The sequence below is a fragment of the Neodiprion pinetum genome, chromosome 1 (genome assembly GCF_021155775.2).
Source record: "Neodiprion pinetum isolate iyNeoPine1 chromosome 1, iyNeoPine1.2, whole genome shotgun sequence".
Classification (NCBI taxonomy): Eukaryota; Metazoa; Arthropoda; class Insecta; order Hymenoptera; family Diprionidae; genus Neodiprion; species Neodiprion pinetum.
The window spans coordinates 4,587,499-4,612,369 of NC_060232.1; the positions used below are offsets into that span (position 1 = coordinate 4,587,499).

General features: G+C 34.7%; 2 protein-coding genes and 2 long non-coding RNA genes across 11 annotated transcripts; 3 read left to right on the forward strand and 1 right to left on the reverse strand.

Moving 5' to 3' along the window:
* The first annotated feature begins 251 nt into the window (after window positions 1-251).
* On the forward strand, window positions 252-3,307 carry LOC124211740 (probable pyruvate dehydrogenase E1 component subunit alpha, mitochondrial). 2 transcript variants are annotated; one of them, XM_046611100.2, is made up of 7 exons: window positions 252-461; window positions 653-670; window positions 1,455-1,688; window positions 1,881-2,099; window positions 2,198-2,446; window positions 2,608-2,856; window positions 2,955-3,307. In XM_046611100.2, exons 1-7 carry the CDS (start codon window positions 411-413, stop codon window positions 3,138-3,140), a joined length of 1,206 nt encoding a protein of 401 aa, XP_046467056.1. In that variant the 5' UTR covers window positions 252-410; the 3' UTR covers window positions 3,141-3,307. The 2 variants fall into 2 exon arrangements, with proteins under 2 accessions (XP_046467056.1, XP_046467064.1); XM_046611108.2 differs by lacking the exon at window positions 653-670 and having other exon boundaries at window positions 253-461.
* Window positions 3,308-4,081: 774 nt separating this feature from the next.
* On the reverse strand, window positions 4,082-24,811 carry LOC124211606 (protein DOP1 homolog). 6 transcript variants are annotated; one of them, XM_069133637.1, is made up of 26 exons: window positions 23,512-24,811; window positions 22,493-22,754; window positions 21,671-21,948; window positions 20,941-21,106; window positions 20,625-20,814; window positions 20,194-20,369; window positions 19,834-20,097; window positions 18,141-19,707; window positions 17,790-18,052; window positions 16,538-17,672; window positions 15,998-16,423; window positions 15,570-15,880; window positions 15,297-15,495; window positions 14,783-15,184; window positions 14,491-14,627; window positions 14,233-14,389; window positions 13,754-14,125; window positions 13,517-13,631; window positions 13,247-13,418; window positions 12,869-13,080; window positions 12,590-12,742; window positions 12,270-12,465; window positions 11,354-11,365; window positions 10,579-10,746; window positions 10,322-10,433; window positions 4,082-7,261 (listed from the first exon to the last, which is right to left on the reverse strand). In XM_069133637.1, exons 2-26 carry the CDS (start codon window positions 22,546-22,548, stop codon window positions 7,052-7,054), a joined length of 7,449 nt encoding a protein of 2,482 aa, XP_068989738.1. In that variant the 5' UTR covers window positions 22,549-22,754; window positions 23,512-24,811; the 3' UTR covers window positions 4,082-7,051. The 6 variants fall into 6 exon arrangements, with proteins under 6 accessions (XP_068989738.1, XP_046466838.1, XP_046466818.1 ...); XM_046610882.2 differs by having other exon boundaries at window positions 22,493-22,600; window positions 23,507-24,811; XM_046610862.2 differs by having other exon boundaries at window positions 23,507-24,811.
* Window positions 7,650-9,680, forward strand: LOC124211763 (uncharacterized). 2 transcript variants are annotated; one of them, XR_011176466.1, is made up of 4 exons: window positions 7,650-7,805; window positions 8,102-8,246; window positions 8,365-8,581; window positions 9,539-9,680. It is a non-coding gene; the product is annotated as an uncharacterized lncRNA (long non-coding RNA). The 2 variants fall into 2 exon arrangements; XR_011176467.1 differs by having other exon boundaries at window positions 7,656-7,805; window positions 8,138-8,246.
* Window positions 11,989-15,302, forward strand: LOC138190471 (uncharacterized). The gene is made up of 5 exons (XR_011176468.1): window positions 11,989-12,481; window positions 13,261-14,118; window positions 14,247-14,578; window positions 14,785-14,979; window positions 15,094-15,302. It is a non-coding gene; the product is annotated as an uncharacterized lncRNA (long non-coding RNA).
* Window positions 24,812-24,871: the final 60 nt, after the last annotated feature.

Here is a 24,871-nt window from a genome sequence, read left to right on the forward strand (position 1 = left end):
TAACACTTGATAAATAAAAGCGTGTGATCACAACTCCCGTATTTACAAATTGGTGTTATTCGTTTGGCGATAGGCTAAAAACTAATGCTCAAATTCGACGAAATTTGAGATTTCTCAAGCGACGCGGACGCGATTCGTACCAGTTCGTACAGCGATTTTCAATTGCTTGGGAGATTATTATGTATTCGCACGGTTCGAGAATCGAACTCCAGTCATACCAATCGTGCAAATTTTCGGCTAACATATCGGGCTGCCAATCGTTGGTCCACGGCGCACGGTCGTTCTCCTCTAAATGTCCGCTGTCGCGTAGCTTGTAATATCCGTGTTCCTCTCATTTGCCAGCTGGGAAATATAATTAAACGTAATTTTAAAAAAATTTCAATTACCTGACACGGCATTCTACCTCTAAAATGATTCCCAACTGCATTAGGAGCATTGGCAGTCAAACGTCGAAAAGAAATGTGAGTTATTCTGAAAAAAATTCGAACTGTTGCTGAACATGTGAATGACCTTAGAAAAAATCCCTTACTTTTTCCTATGATTTGAAAAGTATAGAATTTCAATTATTTTCACTCGCTGTTTTGCCTTTCCTGTAATTTTTCGATTAATGCCTTGAATAATCCTTCATTTTTACATCTCATTCATGGGCAAGTATGGAAGCTGGAGCAAGGTAAATATCCCAGTAACAAATTTAGTTTTCGTTGTCTATGCTTCAGCTAATATTCCAAAATGTTAATTGTAAGGTTTTTTGAGCGTGGTGTCACGTGATCGATTTAATCGTAAGAGTTTGTACGAAAATCAATCTTGTTCTTTCGTAAAACATTGATTCGATTTGGAATATTTTTATGATATGACCTTGTTCATGCTGGGAAATGCGCTCTGGTCAGTTAGCACAGATAAATTATCGTATTAATAATTAATCGAATAATCTGCGAATTATAACCTCAAAGCATGTTTTGCGGTGATATAAATAGATAAAACATCTGTACAAAAGTTATTCAGCGCCAGCTGACCCCAGAGTATTTACCGACAATAGCACCATAATATTACGTACGAGAAATTCCAAATCAATTCAAAAATTGGTCACGTGACACCACGCTCAAAAGACCTTAATTGCACTTTGCTCTTTGAATAATTCAATCACTCATCTCATTAAATTTAGCAAATTATAATACTTGTACACAGGAACTAAAGCTTAGCCATTTCAACAACTTTGATTACGCAGCAAAAAATATTTCCTCTGCACATGCAAAATTCTGTCTACAACGAAATTATTCAGTTTCAAATATAATGTGCTACGTAATAATCACAGTTATCGAAACATTGTCCCGGAGATCCATTTGACTACCTTCCTTTTCTTCAGCATAACACAAAAATTGATATTAAATGAAATACCTGACGGTATGTATAATAAACAGTTTGCTATAATTGAATTTTTTTTTTTTTTGTTGCAGGCTGTGTCTTTCTTATTAAACAAGAATAACTACGCGACGGAGGCATCTTTCGAAACAAAGCCATTCCGTTTACATAAATTAGATTCAGGCCCATCCACGCAGGTGTCAGTAACAAAAGAGGATGCTCTCAAGTACTACAAGCAATTGCACACCATCCGTCGTATTGAAACAGCGGCTGGCAACCTTTACAAAGAAAAAATTATAAGGGGTTTTTGTCATCTTTACTCCGGACAGGTATGACAAACTCCCAGCTAACTTTGTGTAAAATTTGTTAATAAATAATCGATCCAAACTTGCACAATTTTGTACAATTTAAAAATGTCCATATTTTCGATCTCCAAGTAATTTCATCCTTGAATTTAAAAATTTCACATGAAATGTGTATCACAAAAAGCTTTAACTTACTCTTGATTTTGGTGTTCCTAGGAAGCATGTGCAGTTGGGATGACTGCCGTCCTACGTCCTCAGGATTCCGTAATAACAGCGTATCGTGTTCACGGATGGACTTATCTTATGGGTGTTTCCCCGTTAGGTGTACTAGCTGAACTTACAGGGCGTCAAAGCGGGAATGCACGCGGTAAAGGTGGTTCCATGCACATGTATGCCAAGAATTTTTACGGAGGCAATGGTATTGTTGGTGCCCAGGTAAGCCAAAGATGACTGAGCTACGTTAATGAAATGAGTAGCTATATAACATTATGAATTTTTGGATAACTGAGAATTCTTAAAATTCTACTCACTAGGTGCCGCTGGGTGTAGGCGTAGCCTTTGCTGCCAAATATCAAAACACCGGTGGAGTATGTTTAGCTTTGTATGGTGATGGCGCTGCAAATCAAGGTCAGATATTCGAGGCTTACAATATTGCCAAGCTGTGGGATATTCCCTGCATCTTTGTTTGCGAAAATAATGGTTATGGTATGGGAACCAGCGCAGACCGAGCAGCTGCCAGTACGGACTATTACACAAGAGGAGACTATGTTCCCGGAATCTGGGTAAAGCAAAGATAATTCAATATCGTACAAGTCAAAAATTTATATATAATACTTGGTGAATTATTTTACACTCATTAATATTCACCAGACTTTTCGAATAGTTGATAATTCAATTTTGTCTTGACAATATAATTTCATACAAATATGTATTACCTGAACAGGTCGATGGAATGGACGTTTTAGCCGTGCGAGAGGCTACTCGTTATGCCATTGATCACTGCACCAGTGGAAAAGGACCAATTGTCCTCGAAACAGCTACTTATCGTTACAGCGGTCACAGTATGTCAGATCCAGGCACAAGCTATCGTACTAGGGAAGAAATTCAAGAGGTTCGTCAGACTCGTGACCCTATTACCAGCTTTAAAGAAAGGATTCTCAACTCGAACTTAGTTGCAGCTGATGAACTCAAGGTAAACATTCAAACACATGATCTATCATTGACTAATAGCTAAAGCAAAGCGATATTATTTAAATACAAATTAATCTGAACCTCTCACTGTGTTTAAAGAAACTTGAAGCTGAGGTCAGAAAAGAAGTTGATGATGCGGTGAAGATTGCTAAGACAGACAAAGAAATCCCTATGAGTGAATTGACCACAGATATCTACTCTGCACCTCTTGAAAAAGAAGTGCGCAATGTAACCCCTTTCAATCCACTACCTCATGGTAGGCTGGGTCCCGCCATTAATCTTTAGAGGAAATTATGATTCAATCAGACGCTGGTCGTGAGATTGACATGTGGCTGTAATAATTTAGTAGTAAGTGAAATAGAAAATCGACAACTACTACATGCCAGATTAAAAGAATTACATTTGTTTTAAACGGAATACTGAAATTGTGAATAAATAAATTTTCGAAATAACTGTTGCCAGTTTGTAACCTTGACGTATGCATATAAAAACAAAAGGAGAACTATTTACGCCACAAGAATTGTATCGTTATCGTACTATTTCATATTCCTTTGTGAATAGTTAAAAAATTTATCTTCAGTAGTTTACGAGATTTTGAGCATACAAAAAGTGGCCTCTTTAGAGATTCTAAATTAACATGCATAAGTAAGAAATATATAGCTAATTTATAAAATAATATGTAGGTGTTATACGTAATTTATATTATTTAAAACTATAAAGTATGTGTTAAATAATTGCAATATGATTTATAGTAATGAATTGATTACCTCCTGCCTTCCACCATCATAGAATTCAATAATGAAAAAAAATTATATTCCAAATAAACAATCCTCATTCCTCTCTCATACACGAATGCAACTATTTTACGTAATAAAACAATATTAACTAGAAATCCATATTCGTTCTGATACCTCAGAAAATACTGAACTAACTGCCTAAGTGACATATGACATACTGGCTTACCATGTAAAAAAACTTGACTTCGTTTCAAATTTTCAATATACCATTTAATAAAACACGATTTACTTTTACAGTTGCTCCTAGTCAAAAGTTGTATGAAAAAGAGTAGCTTGAGTGACTTGAGTTAACGATAAGTAAGAACATGGTGTACGAGTAACACGATTTTAGCCTTCAAGTCATTCATGTATTATATAATGTATACAAATTCTATAATGTACTTTCATTAATTATCTGTTCAAGAATAATCATGTTTTTCGAAAATAATAAAAAAAAATTACATAAAACATTTGTTGTTATCAGGCACAGTGATTAGATAGCTCTGTCTTCTGAGAAATGAGTGAAATTGAATATGCAATGACTCGATCGTTTGAGAATAATGCAACTTTGTTGAAATAAATATGGTAATTGGACAAAGGTGAAGAACGGACAGTGCTAAATATAATTAAACAGCATTCTAAATTTTAATATCGATAAATAGCGTATACATTCACTAAGATAAAATATATTGATCCTAATGTGTATAATAATATTGACGTATGATTACTTGGAAGGTCATAAAATTTTCCTTGCCATTACTATACAATAATTGATTATAATTTTTAGCGCATAGTCAACAATAATTAGGGTATTTCAAGTTTTGTCTTATCTCTTCATGGGATTAATATTTACAAGATGCTATTCGATGAGCTTGTGAAGTAGAGTACATTTATAAACTACTTCGATGATCAAGATTGTTCAAAGAGGTGCTTGAAAAGTGGGTGACAATTAATTTTCATTTTGTTAAAATACATTCAATCTCACTCGATGCATGGGGCACAGTGAATAGAAATAATTGTCTTTACAGAATTGTACTACAACTGCATGAAAAAAAATTGTAATTGACAATGTTTTTTAGCCTTCAATTTTAAAATCATATAAAGCTCTGATGATGTATTATTGTCAACAAACTGGACGTAAGATGAATGAACAGTATAAACAAAATGCATAAAACATCATGTACATAATGTGACGGAATGAAAATTCAGACTATATACTTTAACTATTTAATGTTACCAACTTCAATAAAATCTCAACGTGTAAGGAGGATAACGAGACAAAAAGTTTTAAATCAACTGAGAAATAATTCAAAGAATTATTCACGATCTCTTGAAGATTTAAATGTATAGGAACATATTGTAACCTAGATATATTCCCAACTGTAATTGTATCGAATGACATGCTTTTTCATTCGACTTGATCTTGAGAAAATTTTGGGATATCACCTAATAATAAACAAGTAAAATGTTTCGCTAGCTTCGGTCATCGATTGAATAAAGTAATAAAAATATTCACAATGCTAAGACATCAACTTTTCAGATCAACACCCTATGTACAGTTACATGTCTATGAGCAACTTCTACTCTTTTATACGTTCGCCTGCTTTAAAGTACAAAAATATTTTCGTCATCTTGATTAACAACATCGATGATACAGCCTGAGTTATCTAGTACATACTTTATCCTTCATACAATTCCTAGCTCGTTTTTAGCAAAGTCCTAATACAAATATCTTTAAACAATTTCAATGCCTAAAGTTACGAATACTTATTTAAATGGCCAAAATAATTTTCAAATCGTAAGGAAATAAAAATACAACAGTCATAATGTCTATCATTGAGATGTACCTGCACGTTACAACTTATTGTACATCAAACTTAAGTTCTCTGAAATATTATATTACTTTAAATTTAACAATAAAACTGTCTAATTATTTAAACGTGTTTTTGTGAAATTATGTGCACTATGTATATAATTAAAACTTCGGCACAAGCTTAATGTCTCTTCGTTTAATACTTGGTATTTTAAAGATTCTACCAGTCATTAGCAAGTATTGGAAACAAGAAAAGAAAGAAATCACACGATATCCATTCATGAATATAAAATTGTATCGAGATAGATAAATTTTCATTATATTGTTTGATCCTATTTAACTGCACCAAGTGTTTCAAAAGCATTGCAATCAAACATTTCATAAAAATGTCGACTAAAGCCACTATGAAACACCAAGTATTTCCATAACTACTCACAACCGAACGAGGAGGCAAGCCTAAGCTTTGATAATCGAAATCAATAATCGATAGTGAGAAATAAACTACACTTTAATGAACTAGATCCTCGACTACCTTACTAATTGTGAATCACCAAACATATTATTTGCTGTTTCCCGTTATTATACACATATCGTATTAAAATAATAGGCACAATCGGCAATAGCAATGTTAACAAAAATGTAAGACCATAGCAATGCATGATAACAACCATTACTGACAATAGATCATACAAATGAATTATTGCTACTGCTGATTAAACATCACGCACCTACTATTGAATGAATTAATTAATTAATTATTGCTACTGCTGATTGTACTATTATTCAAGTACTCCTTATTTCAACATAACACCTATAAGTAAACAATTTCACATGAAATTGTAGTGTTTTTAAATATAAATCAGAATAACAATTGATGTAAAACTTTCGAGTTTCTGTTTACAATGAAACAACTATTCGGAAGAATATGAGAACATGTAAAATTACTGATACGAGAAAATAGTTTCATGACTAAATATTTCACGAGAATATTCCGTATCTCAATTAATTTCCTGTAACCTGTAGTGATTATTCAGAGTCATTAAACAAAATGTATATTAATGATTATAAAAGCATAAGAATAAAAATACGGATGCAATCAGGCCAACTGTTAGTAAAGAGAGCACAGATACATGCAAGATAAAATATAATTCACATCAGAGTTACTAACAGTGGCATATCGTTAATTATACAATTTATTTCCTGAATAAAACGTAAATGTTAAATATACTCGCAGGATTGATGTCATAAATTAACACACACAAGACAACTAGCAGGTTGAATCGATAATTTTGGTTCAAGTTGCAGTTTCTAGTATGCAGAAATATGACATAGTTTCAAAGATAAGGGTTTGCAGTTATTGAGAATCGACAAATATATCGTAACATATAAAACTTGACATCCCATTTAGAATTATTAACAACTGAATAAATATTGATTTTTAATATTATAATGTATTTTTCTAAACGACCCGTTCCTAGAGCAACTTCGATAAAAAAAAATCCTGAAAGTTTGGCGCTCTGGTGATTTTATACTTAACACCATCGTTGCTAGTTTCCAAATCGAGTTCATAAAGAAAAACCTTAATTATTGAAAATGGATATGTTCTACTATCTCGAAAGACCGGATGGCATCTTTTCGAGAAAGTCTTGTTCGATCACTGCTTCTAATTGATTGATATTCAATGTTTCATGTGAATCAGTCAATCTACGACTAAGTGCTGTAAAGAACGGGTGCAGATCTTGTAACGAGCGAATGTTGTTCGATGCCAGTAGAAGTTCGCCAGGTGACGATGTCAATGGAGCAACCTCTCCACCATACTGTAATTTAATACGATGGAATTAAAGGCACTAGAAAATTCATTATTTTGTTCAAAGTGTAACTTTTTATCGTATGCAATAAATATTCAATTGTAGTATGTGTAGCATAGGAATCTCTTTCGTACTCGATCTGAAAGTTTATGACTAATAAAATACACACTTATAACTACATTTCATTTTAAACATAGATGAATAGCCCAGAATATACGAAAGCAATAAAGCATAAATCTAACGCTTTTAATAAAATTTAAAACAAACATGCAACCGTTTGAAGATAAGCACAGAGCACCTATTTTATTCGACCTGTATACATTGGACCGGTTCCAGATGTAGTCTAAGGAAACTTTATTTTTAAACCATGGGATAAGAGAAGGTGAGTTCGAAATGTCAGAACAGCAGGCTTTAAATTAAAAGATTGTACTAGTCTTGCAGCCATTTGCAATTTGAGTAAAGACTGGAGACACGTGTTGAATATTAATATTAGTCTAATTTTGAGAGTTGATCTTGATAATTGTATTTATATTCAATACTAGGTCATGCAGGGGTAAGTTCGTATAATTCTGTTCATAAATGAAAACTTGAATGAAAATAACAATCGCATAATCAGAGACGGGATTAATTACTTTGTGGTTAAAATATTTCAATGTGAATGCCGACTCATTAAATGTCAAATCCAATATTTAAGTGCACCACGAGTCACATTTTATATAAATTTAGTTTTTCACAAGGTATCAAGCAAAGCTGTGTTAATCTCTCTCTATATCGGCTAAATCCTAGAGAAGCGATAATAAGAAAATGTTAACATCACATTCAATGAATTTCTTTGTTTCATTTCACTAGATCTGGAATCTTTAAGAATATTGGTATACTTTACAGTGTGCTGACAATTTGAGCGGACTATAAAGAATAACAAATAATATGCAGCTTTCTCAGTTTGATATTGTCAAACACTTCTACAACAGGATTTTACTCCGTAACATAAAGAGTAATTATAATTTGATTACTCTACCTATAAAATCGCCGCAAAACATAACGCGGATTACGAATTATTCAATCCCTAGTTTCACGTAACGGAGTCTCAAATATTAGAGAATTTTTTTCAGAAAAGCTGGATTTCACCAGTACTGTGTAAAGCAATCGATATACTTATGTGACTAAACTAATAATGAATAATAAAGGCACTGGACTTGCATACACATCAGATGACAGTGAATGATGAACAGAGTCAACGAGTCAGTGCAGAATTAACCGGCAGAATGAACGGACTCAAACACGTGTGTATGCTGATTTTGAGCATAAACGTGTCGACAACTATGTCTCGTAAGTCTGTGAGAAAAGATTAATTTTATGCTAATGAAAGGTTCTCGAATTGTTTGAAAGATTTTTGAAACAATCATCTTTCTTTTTCACTCAGTTGAATACCTGGCGTACAGAGTTTTCTTGTTGAATGCAAATATAATGTATGTATATTTAAAGGAACAATGCCAATAAGCACTATTTATAATTTTCATTGTTATGACTAGTGATTTTGCAGTAATGCAGAAAGCAAACAAATTATTAGTGCATTATAACTAATACTTCACGAGAGAATGACCTTGAATTTAAGTTGTGCGCTGTAATCTTTTCTAGTCAGTATGCTGAAGATATTTTGCCACAACATTTTTGCAGTTTTGAACCCGATTCGGAAGTGCATTAGCAGAACTTTACTCGCTACTGTTATTGTAATATTCAAAAATTCTGTCACACTTTATTTGAAACTTTCTGAATGTATGGATAAAAAACTGTTTGTGAAAAATACAGATGTAGCAAAAGGCATTTGCGTAACTAATGTAGAACGGTTTGATATTTTTTTGTGTACCTCTAAAATATTGTATGATTATTCAGTAAAAATGAAACCTGTAGCAACGGGTGTAATGGCGCAGTTAATAAACACGGCCATAATTGCTTAACTAGGCTTAATTGAGTCTACTTGATATTAATTGATGAGAATAAAACGAATATTGTGAATGAAGATGTAATAATAAATAATTATACAACGATAACATTACTTAAATCTGTTAAGTAATAACAAGCGTTAAGATTTCGTCAAGCGATAGATAGGCTAGATAAAATGCTGTTAAGTAATTAATGGATATTTACTAGTAGTGGGTCTCAAGTGTACCAAAGAGACATCTTTCCAACTATTTGAATACCTAATACTTTACTTAGGTAATAATACTTCGGTCAGGTACTGAAGTATGCGATAGTACATAATCTAAAAGTGGCTTTTGTTTGCAGAATACGTAGATGATTCAGATTACGAGGACTATGGTGTGTACGATGAATTTTTATCGAATGATATCAGACCTATGCAACAACCTAAAAAACAAGTAGATACTACCCAAGATGATTTTTACATAATAAATGATTATGAGGAGGCAATATCTAAAAATGATGTAAATAAAAATTATATACATGCTGCGAACGAGGAAATAGCTTTGGATCTAGAGAAAGACGAAGGATCCATACAAGTGATTAAACCGCCTTATCAACATCTCAAATGGTTACAATCACCAGAAAGAGTGTATCAATACACAAAACATAGAATACCTGGTTACGATTATCATGAGTTAGATTTCATGGGACATAAAAAACTAAATAAGTGTGATGCGAGATCTGTTTGGTCTCACTGCGTTTGTCAATTCACATGCTCTAACCCGAATGAAGTTGATTGTTACATGCCATGTATAAGTGGATGCGAGTGTAAAGAAGCATATGTATTTGACGAAAACTCACAACTATGTGTACCACTAGAAATGTGTCAATAGCAAGAAAATATAAACATTTATGAAAAATAAAACTGCTAAGTCAAAAAATTATAACGTTGAGAATAATGAAACCTATTTTGTTGATGAGTTATTATTCTGTTCCAAACATTCCCTTTCATGTCATTCGCATAGAGTGAAAAATCATCAAACAAATGTAAAGCAACGCAATTCATAAAATACTGTTTATGACCTCAACTAGGTTTTCACAGTACTCTTTAATAAATGCTCACATGTTAGAATGATGAATACATACCTTAGTGTCCATAAGCCTTGCAATTCTGGTAATGTGAGGCACAAAATCTGTTTGACGCTCGCCGTTCTGTATACTGTCTGATGCTGCATCACCCACAAATGCCCATCGATACCTAAGTATATCAAATATATTGATGAATAAGAGTATAAATAGGTAATTAAAGAAGCAGAATACTATTGAAGTATATATATATATATATGTATATATATATATTATACAATAACAATAAGCCGTTAAATTTTTTTTGTTATACGAACATTTGAAACTGCGGAAGTCTGTGCGCAGGTAAGAGCAATGCGAGGTCCAAGAGTTTAGCAGTAGCTAATTGTAGTTGTAGCCAGTGTGGGTGTCCGTGAGCTTGAAGACCATTACTGGCATTTACTGCCCATGAGGAATCCAATGCGGATAAAAGTTTAATGTGAGAGCTACATGAACAAAATTAAAAACAATTGCAATTTTTTAACTTCGTTGATATTAAAAAATCACTAAAAGTAGCTAACGGTACATGAAATTTGGTTCGTATGAATGCATGTTATATGGTAAAAAGCCAGCCAAAATCATACAAGGACAACACAAAGTACAATTGAAATTCGTATTATTCCTGAAAGATACGTATGCAACATTATTATTATAGCAATTACATTATAACGGTAATGCTTCATGAAACCCACATATCAATGTTGTCGAAATATAGCACCGGAAATTAGAATAAGACGAACATGTTACACAAACTTTAGTGAATATTTGTTACAAGTCATTCGTGTATCAATCTCAGATTATAATAAGTTTTAGCCAAAAATAAAGACATGTGTAAAATCAAATGTAAAAAAAAAACCAACCGACTTGTACGATACGGAACATAGCATCGAAGAAATTTGTAAAATCAGAAGATTCAAAATTCAAGTGCCACATTCATAAATGCAAATGAATTTCACTCCTAATAGAATACTGCTTTCCTATTCATGCCTTGAGTATGCTAAGCAATTCTGAATTTATCAATGTTACAGTTTATTTGTACCTGGGTCTAATTACCTGTTGTGTCGACTGTTGCCCAACACCAACCACCAAAATCATTGTCGCACCACAAATCCAACCATATCACGGATGCCAAAACAGAGCCAAAAACATCACGTTATTAGGAATCATTTTTGTTAGTGTGTGGAGTATGTCAGTGTATCTAAATATTAACAGTTAATATATCACCACTTGCAAATTTAGCTTGACAAGGTATAACTTTTGTTATATTTGTAAAAAAAATTTATTAAAAAAAAAATATGGCAATGTTCTGTAGATTAGAGCTATTAAGAAACATTTAAACTTCTTCAGCAGCAAGTAATCTAAGGATAGTTTGCATTATGGTTGTACAATAAGATTACAATTGTAAAATTACGAACCAACCATTGGTGAAAAGTATAGTAGCAATATATATAAGTATATTGCTGCATAAGAATTCACTACTGTAGCACAAGTTAAATATTACCAACACCAAATTAGAAAAGCCTAAAGGCTCTGTCATTTGAAACGTAAATAAATTCCCAGCAATCACATAAGCAGAACTAAGTTAATTACATCCACACGTATTATTAGTCTGTCTAATGACAAATTAAGCGATTAGTTCCTGATCTGTTCTGGATGAGACGAAAATATAAATGAATTTAGTTTGTAATACTTGTACATCATTTAGAGTACTATAATCTTGAGATCTATTAAAGATGATCTCATCCACAATCAAGGATGTGCAAATTGGATGAAGCACATATCAAGTTTCTCAGACTTCAAGATAATTCTAATTGAATTTATACGTTTGTTAGTAGACGAACAAAAATTTCATGGTGCACACAGATTTCATCGTGAAATGAATATATGATGAAGACATTGGCACGTGATTGACTCATAGATTGTACTGTGACAATTATTACATGAGAAAGTATTAGCAGGTACAACTTACGTGAATTCTTCAGTATCAGTATTCAACTCTTGTTCAATGTGTAAAAATACTTGAACCAGTTCACTGACAATAACAGGCCATAAGGACGTAGCATGATGAGGTGAAATTCGCAGTAACAATACTCTAAAGCACAGGAAAACTTGAGCCTGAATGGATGGGATCACCTGAGGAAGCCTTAAACTGTCGGCTAGACGTTCTGCATAGTGAAAAAAGTTGGTGAATTGTTAATAGTGTTACAGGTAGTACGTAATTACTTCGCAATGGAACATTTACATTTATTACTTTTAATTACTTTTGATAATCTATACAATATGCGTTACCTTGAATTTCGGGCATATATTTGTGATATTGATCCATTTCACTGCAAAGAATAGCAAATGCCAAACGTTTTAGAAGTTGGGCTCTTTGCTCATATTCTTGTTCCTTAGAAGAAAATATGCTAATTCCACTACTTTGTGCCATTGATACTCTGTCTGCAAAGATAAATACACGATACTTAACTTCGTATTTTCCAATATTGAATAGCCAACAGTGGTATAAATTATCGTATGTATTCATGGATTTGTACAGCGAGTAGATCAATATAGAAGTATACGTACTCATTAGATCCCTAAATGTGGTGTTGTCATGTGTCATTAAATTGTCAATTATAGTTCTCCAATAGGGTAAACACGCTGGCGTCATTTGAAATAGCGCAGGATCGAGTAGTAAATCAAGAACATCTTTACGCCATGCTTTTCTAGTATACTGGTAGCCGGAAAGTGAGCTCAGTAGTTGTGAACAGGCAGTGAATGATGCAATATTTCTCATTCTGTAACAGTTATCACAATTGAACCTTGCCTTGCTCTAGTTACAAATTCATAAGTATCACCAAGGAGTGACGGTAAAGACTTCGTCTCCGTAATAAAAATCATATGTTCATTGCAGCAAATTCATCAGAAATTTCAACGTACATGATAATCAAAATATAAACTCACGTATGATTTTTCAGATATGGTGTAATATTGTACATGAGATTGGTTAACAGCGTAACTACTCGCTCTTTCTCTTGGGATCCATAACTAACATCCAAAAGGGGTGCCAAAATTTCAGCTAAGACAGCCTGAGCCTGAACGCTGTAGGCAGTATTAGGCGGTGTACCAGGGGTAACTGAAATGTAATCACATGAAAAAAAAAAGAAACCAGTAAAGGAGCGACCTTGTCTTGGGAAAAAAATATTTCAGGGATGATTATTCTTGATCAATCACCTTCAGACACTCCTTCCGCAACCTCTAAAACATCTTCTCGCACAGCTAAATTTCGTCTTAGCCATGTTGTTTGCTCTAGACATGCTCCGGCTATTTGAGAGCATGATTCCACCAGCTGTAAAAAAATAAAAATACACAATGAAACGCGATAAGAAGGAACAAAGTTTTCCTGACATCTTTTTAAGTCTCGGAAGAGATTCACTTGGATAATGCGTAACGAATTTAACTTAAACGTACCTTAGCTGTGATATCTTGTAGATCACGAATATCTTTTTTCTCTTGCATAGGCGGACATTTTTGTATATACTCATTTAATATCGCGAGTAACAGGAACTGCGCAGGTGCAGTTAATGCAAGACTATCTTTGAGTAGTCCAAGTAAAGATGCCCACGATTCAACAAGAGATTGTGATGTATTACTCTGCATGTAAACGTACAACAATTCCAAGACCGATACTTCCAGAGAGAAATCTTGTTTTACGCCGTGAATCGGTGGTGGAGATTTGACTAATTGGTGCACAGTGCGTACAAGTGTATCAATAGGCATAACACGAATAGCGCTGACTAGGTGGACCATCACTTGTTGGTTTGGACAGGCTTCAGGTAAGACCTACACAAATCAATCGTCAATACTTTGATAAAACGTATTACATTAAAAGGACTGCAAATATTTTCAAATTTTCATTGAAATTTGGACGTATTGTTTGAAAAGTGAACCTTTTTTGACGCAGCCGACGGTTGTCTTCTTTCATGCCACGCAACTGCAACTGCAGCCAGGAAATTAACACCATGATGAAACGAAATAGGAGATAAGAGTTCCAGTAGCTGATGTTTAACAACCCTGGGGCTACCCACGACACAACTTGCCTGTTCGCTGTCAATATACATTTGATTTAATAATTTGTTCGATTGTCATGTTGTTCTTTTTCATCTATATGTTTTGTAAACTCGATTTAAGTTTAGCAGAAAACTTACTTATCCTTAGTGACAAGTACTGCTTGCCACAAAGCTGAAAGAGAAGCTATTATTCTTGGTAAATGACTCAAAGCTGTTCTTCTTGCATGTAAGTGTTGTTCACTCAATCCAGCCTTATCCTTTCCACTGGCTATTTCCTGAAAAACAAAAAGGCCGGTTGTATTCATTATGCAATATTGAAATTTTGAATCTCTGCACATCAATATAACTTGCTCAACAAAGTTATGGTACTATTCTACTTTATGTAATGCAAAGGATGAATTCAAATCATTATATTAGATTTACTACTCACAGGTGAAAGTGGGCTGGGCATGAACACATGGATAAGATTATTGAATATTTGCCCAGGATTTGCTCCAGGAATTCCGGTTTGAACAGTTCCACTCAGCGGCTGATTAAACGAATACCCAAGTTGCTGCGAGTTATCAAGTAAACAGTAATGAAGTAGAAAAGTCAACGCTTCCAAATGAGTAACAGTGTAATCTGCCGGTAAGCAGCATTCGACAGTAGTTATATCTTTCAATTTTAAAGTGAGTGCCGCCTCTTCACTGACGTAATAAGATGCTAGATGTTCTATATTATAACAAAGCTGGTGAATTACAGATGTCACAATTTGCGTGAGAGATGATCCCATAAATGGAAGGCTAGATGTGACCAGCGTTGTCCAATGCTGATGTAAATGCCTCATGTGATCCTACAGAGAAATAATCAGAACGAGAACTCGTGTAAAATATTTACTTAACAGAGCAAGAAAGTGGCAATGACTACAATTCGGAAACAAACTTATATAATTGAGGAATGCTAACCAATTGCAAGGCGCTCAATATACTGGCTAAGAACATTGGCTGCTGAGGTAATGGTGCTCCAGGTATATATTTAAGTGCACTGCCAGTCAAATTTGGTGCATTTCGAGTTGGTGTAGAAGGAGTTGGCTGAGTTGGAGTAACCTCTTCCCCTTTCTGCACACCACATTGATGCTCAAGCATAATTAGAGCTAACAAAAGCCTGAAAATATACAAATTTAAATATTACAGGTCAACATTTTTTTATTTCGTGTATCATAGGATACTGCCACCAACCTTAGTAATTGTATTTGAAAGGCTTCGGTATGATCACTAGCTCTGTATTTACATTTGTTTACGTAAGTGTCAGTCACAGGGTCATTAAACAATACTATTTCTTCAGTGAAAGTAAAAATATCTTCATTTTCTTTCTGGGCATTTTTCATATTTAGGACGCTTGATACCAAGCAATGAAGAGCGACCTTTTGAACCTTACATTTCGCCAATAAGTCAACTATGTAACAACTAAATCCTTTTCCAGAATCTCGAACAATGGCAATAAGTTCAGAGAATATAAGCATTAAAAGCTCTGCGCTTGCTAACTGAACCTATATTTGATAGAAAAATAATCATAACAATTAGTTTATCTTGATTCTATTTGAAGGTAGTGTATTAAGGTATTGTAAAAAGCAAGTCACAGTAATGAATCGTATACAAAAATTTACCTGTCTATTTCCAGCAATCTCCTCCTGGGTCAGTCTCATTTGTCCTAAATTAGGATAATAACTTCTGGCAAAGTATAAGCAAACACTAATCAAAACCTCCAAGTACATGCTACTTCTATACGCTGCTACAAACTCGCTGTTCGTTATGTCTCCATGAAAGTTTCGACCAAATACACTTTTCCTATGTCTTGCTAATAAATTTAGTAGTGCTGTATATTTTGTAGTATTTGCAATACCGGTTGTCGCTGCCGAGCACAAGAACATTCTTGTATTTGTTAAAAGTTCGTTTCTTAGAGTACGCAATGCATACAGCGTTCTCGTTGAGTCATAAACTCCGCAGTAAAGCAGCATATGAGAGTGAAGATTGTGAACACCGACACCAGAAGTGCGTCTAGAGTTTGTATCAAGTTGTACCGATGCATCTGACTGTAATAATACATAAATATTTAAAACTTTGATAATATGAAATTCTCGGGTTTTATACTGTCCATTGCTCTGTACTTCACAGGTAAGAACTTAATTTTGATAATCTATACTCACAGGCTTAACTGGCTCCATAACATCACACTGTAGCAATACTTTGTCAATAACTTCGTTAAGAATATCTTCAACAATACTAACACCACTGGAATTGCTGAAATACTCTTCAGCAGTAGTACTTAGTTCCAACTCACACTCTTCATCTCCCATTGTCCAGCTAGGAACTTCAGCTGTTGCTTCAAAGCTTCCCGGAACATCATGTGTTTCATAGCTTGTTGAAAATTCATTTGTACTCTGGTATCTACCAGTCATTATTGTGCCAGCAACTTCTTTGGAGCTACCAGGAATTAACATTCCTTTTTTCGGTTTTTGTACTTTATTTGTTCTTTCAGGACTACTGGAATCAAAACTATTCGTAATAGAGTCTAATGACGATCCAACATCGCCATTCGCTTTCTTCATTTCGTTTTTATCCTTAATTTTTAAGCTAGAATTTGCAGAATCGAACAAACTCTCATCCAAACTTGCAGTCGATCCTTTATCAAAGTCTTTCTTTTTGAACCTAGTAGCATTTTTTAAAAGTTCTGTTGTCAAACTAGATTTTTTAACACTTTGCAAAGACTCGTCTTCAGTCAAGGAGTCATTAGAATTTGCACTACAGTTCACTGACAACGGATTAACAAAAACGGATATGTTATTATTACCCGAAATACTTGGTGGTACCTCCAATTCTTTCATGAACTGATTCTTCTCCGTTATAAAATGACTACCTTTATCACCATTTGCCAAAGTTGTCACAGCGAATATTCTCTTTGCCTTAACAGGATTTATCAATTTGACTTTCTTTTTACCCTTCTTCCACTTAGCATCATCTGTAGAATCGCTGACGTGATATATAACATTACCATCGACAGAACTGATAGCGTAAATCTTTGCAGCACCTTCAAAATCATCATGTGGCTCTGACTTTTCTTCAACCACGTCATTTTTAGTGAGTACTGTATTGCTATGTTGAATGCTAACGTGAAGTACGCTCATTCTACAAGTGGAAGGGTCCAGTAACATTGTCAGCACAGGATCAACAATACGTGAAATATCACCACGCAATAAGGAATGCAGCAACCAGGATTGCGCTTGAAGTTTCAGTGGCGAATTATACGCTAGTTGAAGATTATCTAACATTTTCAACAAAGATCTGTAATTACAAGACAATAAAAGCTGTCAGAACAAAATAATAACTATACTATTCCTATTTTTATTAGATTTTTACATTTTGAAAAAATTATTTAAATGTTCAATACTGTGAACATACTTATCAAACGTCCTCAAGCATCCTCTTAATCTAGGATTAGTTTCAACATCTCGACCTAGATGCCATAGTGTTGCAAATCTGCTGAATGCTTCTACTCTTTTTTCCAGATTGTCACACGTCAGAGTTGTACCTATTATATCCTCAACAGCATCGCAGGAATTATGAAGTGCATGATGCAATTCGTGTAACAGTTCAACACAACGCATTCTGTATTCGTGAGCAGGCAGTTCCCCAAGATGATGCCATAAAGAATGAGCGAGTACCTTGAAAATTAAATCGACTTTTTTAGTTCAACCGACTTAACCAGCAATTCACTTAACAAGTTCAAGGTTCGAGCTGAGCTCAACTTACTTGAAACACGTTTGTATGTTGTTCTAAAATATTGATGTGCCATTCTTTCAACAAGGGAACCATCACAACTGTTGTTACTCCCTCTCCACTCTGAGGATGAGGCTTCACATCTCGTTGTGCTTTCAATAAAGCAATTAAATCCAATAAGGTTGCCATACTCGTTAATTGGAGTGACGGCTCTCTCCCCAACCAACAGGCGCAAACCACTAAGACTTTTAACCAGTTTGGCAGTACAACTTGCCCTTTAGGTTCTTCTTCTAGCAAAATGCCATCTCCCGGGAGACAATAGGTTGGAAATGTTGATAATTCAACCAACAAGCTGGACGCAATTTTCATCGCATCTTCCCATTCCGATCGTTTGATTGATCCATTTTTTAGTTGCAAGAAATTCAAGCATGTCATTTCAGTGTGCAAAGGTGTATCTTGACAAAAAAATCCGGAATCTTCTAAACTGAGTCTTGAAGTCAATAAAGATTCCAGGCGTATACTTCGTTCTTGGAAACTTTCTCTCGGAGAGACAATTACTAAATCTTCAAACATGTCGGAAACCGTTTTATCTTTAGTCAGTATTCTGTTACTCACCAATTTGACATAAAACAATTCATATTGTCTTAGGCATTTCTCCAACATTGAATTTTGCGCTTGCAAAGCAGGTGACGGACCTCTGTTCAACGATCCATTTGATCCGGTCAAACTTTTCCTCGATAAACTTTTAGGAGTCAAGTTTTCACTCTGAGGTGCTGAACTATTCAAGTTTGTCTCAGAGTAATCAATTTTTAGATTGTCCATACTTTTATTGCGGGCAATCAGTTTAACATCTTCACTCACCACTACAGATATGTTACTGCCATCTGCTTGAATGGTATAACTGTCGCTTAGCTTCGATGTACTTTTACTGCTTTTTTTCTTAGATTTTTTATCACTTTTTTTACCACTGCCACCAGAGTTTGCCCGTCTCCTTGGACTCGGACTTTTGTCCACTGCCAAATTATTGAGCATATCTGTTTTATTTAACTTACTATCCGACTGACTCTTTTCCAGCGGTATAGGAGTCAATGAACTGTCTGCAAGAGCTGTGTTAGGTGAACCCGGATTAAGCATTACTTCTAGCTTTGTTTCAGGCTCTATTTTGTCCACATGAGAAGTAGCTATGGTTGGTTGTACTCTGGATAAAATTTTAGCACACAAGCCAAGACTTTTGGCAATTTCATTAGGTGATAAGACATCGGTGTGGCAGGAAAGCTTGTTAATTACTTGGTAGAATAGGCCTGGTAGATGCTCGGATGGTGTATCTAAAGAGGCATCCAAAGACACTGTGTCTAGCAGAAACTCAGTTAAAATGCAAACCTCTATTAGATTAGGCATTCCACTACCGACCAGATTTACTCTATTCTCTTCAATCTCCTCCAGGCTTTTTACTCTTGCTGAGCAAGCTTTCTCAAACAAATATCCACAATGCACCCAAACATAAGATGGCTCCAACGTTGTAAATAGAAGATTCGCAGATTTCACTACCTCGTTCGATTTTACCGGTTTATCCGATTTTTTACATGCATTATAAAGTGTTCTGAAAGTATATTACACATGTTTCAGAGTAATTTCACTATAGTGAAAAGAGCCAATGTATTATGTCATACTGGTTCATCTTCAAGCAAATAACAAGTTGTTGTCATTCAAAAATACTATAACTCACCTGAATACTTCGTAGAGGATATCGTCTAGAATTACCGGACCAATGTCTGGTTTATCTAATAATGAAACTAGAATTCTGTATGGTTTTAAGTCCTGTGGGTTCTCCTTATACACAGTCCTAAGCGTAGACTTTATCGCTTGAATTAACATATCTTTGGAGAAGATATCAAAATATGTTGCGGATGCTTCAGCTACTGCTGGATCAATTCTTTTTTTCAAAATGGACATGTTAACTTCCGTTCCCAAAAGCCAAGCAAAAAGTCGTCTGGAATACAAAGATTATTTTTGCACCACATAATTGACTAAGAAAACACTTTTTTTTGCGTGAATTTCGGAGAAACAAACTATTTCCAATCAATACCTGTTCAGGCTCATATCTCTTCGCAATATAGTGACTAGGGCAGCTGTTAGTAACAATACCATATCCTCTCGTATTAATTGGCTGTTATGAACTGGAAAGCCTACCAATAACAAATCAAGCGCACTTCGTTGTACTAAAACAGAACTATCCTGAACTCCAGCACATAAAGCAGCAACCTATCATAGAAAAGGAAAGAAGGAAATTGTCATAATACTGCCAAATTCGGTACAATCACGTACTAAAATATTTACTTTAGTTAAAACATTCGGAGTACACGGTAAATATATGAAATGATAATCTATACTGTTTTATTAAATTTGTGCAGATTTCAATATTAGTAGGATCAGAAAATATACTAGAACTACAGGACTCGAAAATTGAATTGACAATAATACTCGGAACTAATCTCTTAAAGCACTGAAATTTCTTACCATAATGTCGATGTTTGTACCCATGATATACAGCTGATCTTCCATGGATAATTTCCTATTGAAATGAGCCAGCACAAAAGATATCGCTGGTAAACGAATCCCAGAATTTGACGCCAAACAATCCCACAAACACGCATAGAAGTGTTCCGGTGAAACCCCATCGCAAACTTTTTCCAGAAGAGAATTTGTTCTAAAGACAATAAAAGAAATATCGTTGGTAAGTGGTCCAGTAGTCTGAGATAAATCATATAGACGAAACCAGGTTCTGACTGTCTTAAGAATTACAGAAAACTACAGTGTTTTGAAGTGAATTTACCTATCGAAGTGGTCAGATCCTTCCTCAAGGCCCGGTAAAACACCGCTAAGAAACCCACTCAATCCAGGACGAAGTCTCTCTCCAAGAGGCACAAAATGTGTCTCGTAAACTGTCAATAATGATGGGCGAACATTCATTGCTGCATGACCCAGTAATGGAAAGAGTCCTGTGAAAAAAAAGGTCACAGTAACCGTGTGAGAAATCATCATATCGTGACATTACATATTTCAAATGGTCACTGCGAACGGGATGATTATACTATACTATCGGAGTTGGATGCACTCATGTGTCAGAAACAATTGCTAAAGAGCAGAGATTATTTTTATCGTTGTTAAATGAGAGATCAAGTTCAAAGGTTTCAGCATAAACGATTACGAGAATGTGAATCAGGTACGCTTCTCAAGATATTTGATTGCCGACTACGTGACTGTGGCAAAATTTTCGAAATATTGTTTTCATAAATTGTTTTTATTTGGTTTGAAAGTGACATAAATTTATGCCAATGTAATGTATAACTGCATTTTTGTAGATATTATTTACATGTAGTTGTGATATTTCCGTGCAAATATACTTCGTCTTTTCATATCTGCAATCAATTGCATTTTTATTGCTATTAATGTTGACATTCCTAAATGAACAAACACTTTCATGCATGATTACAATCCACATCTAATGTACATGTATGTAGCCAACCAACTAGCTGCAATTGAATACAAGTGGACCAACTTACCAGCGCTGTATATGAAAAGTTCGTGACTGAGTCTGTTTGTTCCCATGCATTTGAAAATAATGTCGTACGTTTCCAGCGCTTTGAGATGAACACCTGAGGGAAGTGCAGGATGCATACATTGTGCTAGCCTTTTTGATATTTTTATCCTTCTCGGTATGACAGGAAACTTCATATGACTCAAAAGGACCTTATTCAGCTTTCCAAGAGCGGAAATAAGGTCTGCCCATTCGCTTGTGTATTCGAAATTTTTAAGGGCTTTATCCACTGCTGAAACATAGCTGAAAAATGAAGAATGAAATAATAATGGAAATTCATTTATTTGACACAGATAACAAAGGACCCACATTGAAAAGCTTACAGACTAATTATAGATAAGCGGATGATGCATTTTTCACAGGTCTTAATCTCGTCCACTGTGTACTATGAGGATAGATAAAATCTAATCGGGTTCTGAGAATGCGTATATAATGTTATCACGCATTTTATCACTAAACTGATACTACTAACTTGCGGTGAATTGTGAAAAAAAAGATATAGAATTTGAGAAAACCATCGATCTATAAATATATAAATATAATATTGCATACAGACAATGTATGCATAATAATCATGTGTGATAAATGAGATCCAGACCAAGAATGAGTCATACGTCGGATAGAAGTGTTGATTACAATTGTTACAGGTATAACAAGTACCAGACGGAATTTGACATTTAACTCACACTGACTGTTTGGTAAGTGTGTTTTGCTGTATGTTTATGTAATTCAATACACATATCGTAATATATATTTTAAGGGTGCAAAAAATGTGATTAATACTTACACTCGATATTTTGAGTCTTTCATGAGATCGTACTCTTCCAAAGCTATTGAACCCATCTTCAGGCCTTTGTTGTCTTAGTAGAGTGGTTCGGAGATTAAATAGACCACACTATTTGTTTAGATTACATAATTTATAAAATTTATGAAACGAATATCTAGCCCGGAGGTCTCATTCTATACTGTTCTATTTCTTATCTTGTTATCCATCATGCACAGATAACAAGAAAACCAGACCAAATAGAATCACATTGATTGGTGACTGACTGAAAACAAAATTATTATGTGATGGTAAATTGTTTCCTATAAAAACTCAGAATACCGTCCGTATTAGCTTGCATTATCAATTCGTTATGCGTCTGTTCTTCAGGACTGAAGACTAAATGAAAATTTGTTGGCTACATAATAATGCTAATTACCTTTGTCACAGTCATAATCTCCTATGCAACACACTGACTTATTTTTGTGTGCAATACAAGTGTCGTTGCAGCATCAACTGATTTGAAACAGAACTTTGTACATGGTAGCGAAAAACGTGGTGTGACAAATATCATACTAAACTAATTTTAAACAATCGATTTGTTTATACAGTATTGAATACTCAAACACCTATGTTTATCCATAATTTAGTCGCACAGTGAAATATATACTGTAAGTGAATCCAAAGGCTCGATTTAAATCCGAAAAATCATTTCCACGATTTGCGGTTTGAAATTGCAGATAAAATATTTCGGGGCAATGCGTATATTCACGTAATTACGTACATTCTATTATTATTTTGTAATAATGAAGGTTCTACACTAGTTACGTGGCAAATGTGTAGCCAAAACTCTAAGACTAAAGTGAAGAAGAGCAACAAAAAACTGAACTTTGTTAAGTAACTGTCATCCGCATATTCTTCATCAATAAGAGGTTATCTTGAAGTGACACATGAGAAAATGACAAGGAACGAAGTTTCATTGTCTATTGAAGATTTTGAAACACTTGCCACCTCATAATTACTTGGTGTATTGTTTACCTTACATTGTTGACATTGCGCGATGCATATGCTGCTAAAGTACAGTACACAGAAAACTTCAATGCAGTTAATCGGGTTCCAAGTGACACGGAACTTGGGAAACCACAGTTCCTGTCAGTTCAGCACTAGTAGATTATGAAATGAACACTCGGCGACAGGTATATCAAATGAATATTGTATTATTTTTCTGGTGTATTCATAAAAAGAAATTTTATTTTCCTCTATCTCTGTCATATGCCTTAGGCAAACTGACATATCTTGAGCTACGGGGGAAATTGTAATCATCCACAAACTATGACTAGTGTCATATAAAATTCACTACTGTGCTGAATGAACCTTAACGTAGAAACCCGAGCGTTGCCAGCGCCACACGTTGAGCAATTCGTGTATACGCACAGTCGCTAAGACAGACACCTGAGTATTTTTATGAGATCAGTTCTTACCATAAATCGGCGGCAAAATTTGAATGAGAGAATTTAGAGGATTTTTGAGGCCATGCTCGAACGGATCTGATTATTAGATTTTGATGATGGATTTCAAATTCTATTCGTTTGCATTAAAAGTATTTTTATGTTCGGCAGAATCTTTCACAACCAAAATCTAAGTTTCTATGCTTTGGTTATTAGCAATTATACATGAATTTTTTATACATACACGCACCCGTTTTTTTTTTTTTCACAATGACCTACTCGCTAATGTAAAATTACTTTTTGACGTGGAGATCGCAAACATTTTTGTAGACTAGATTATCGCCTGACAGTTCTAGAAAACTAAAATACACTGCTTATGTCGTTATTAAAATAAATATTACTCTGACGCCAAACCACCATCAGTGATACGTTGACTAAGGATATATTATCGAACCACATCATACAGTCTGTCCGTTGTGTCAATCAGTCAATTATACGATCGGAGTATTTTCCATCGTACATTACTGCTATTTGTTAAAAACTTGCCCCAGGGTGTAATCATGCATAAATTGAATGACGGAACGAACAAGCCTTATAGAATCACTACAGAATGCAACACTGTGCTGACATCATACTGATTATGAGACACGCATGTGTCACCGCTAAACGTCATGGTCACGTCCTGGCACCTCTAAAGTCACATCTGACGTCTCTCGTTCAAGAAATTATTCACGATAGTATAGTCACTGTTGAAAACTGGACGAGTCGGCTGTCAGTCAGTTAACCTTTACATTACACTTGAAAGAAAACCTTATCTCATTCAACCTCTGATACATAGGTATATTATTAATTTATTGCGGTAAGCCGTGTACATACATATTACATACGTAGCAAAAGATAGCATATGCACGCTAGTGGTGGTTGCACTTGACGGTACAGTCACTGTCAAGTGGTA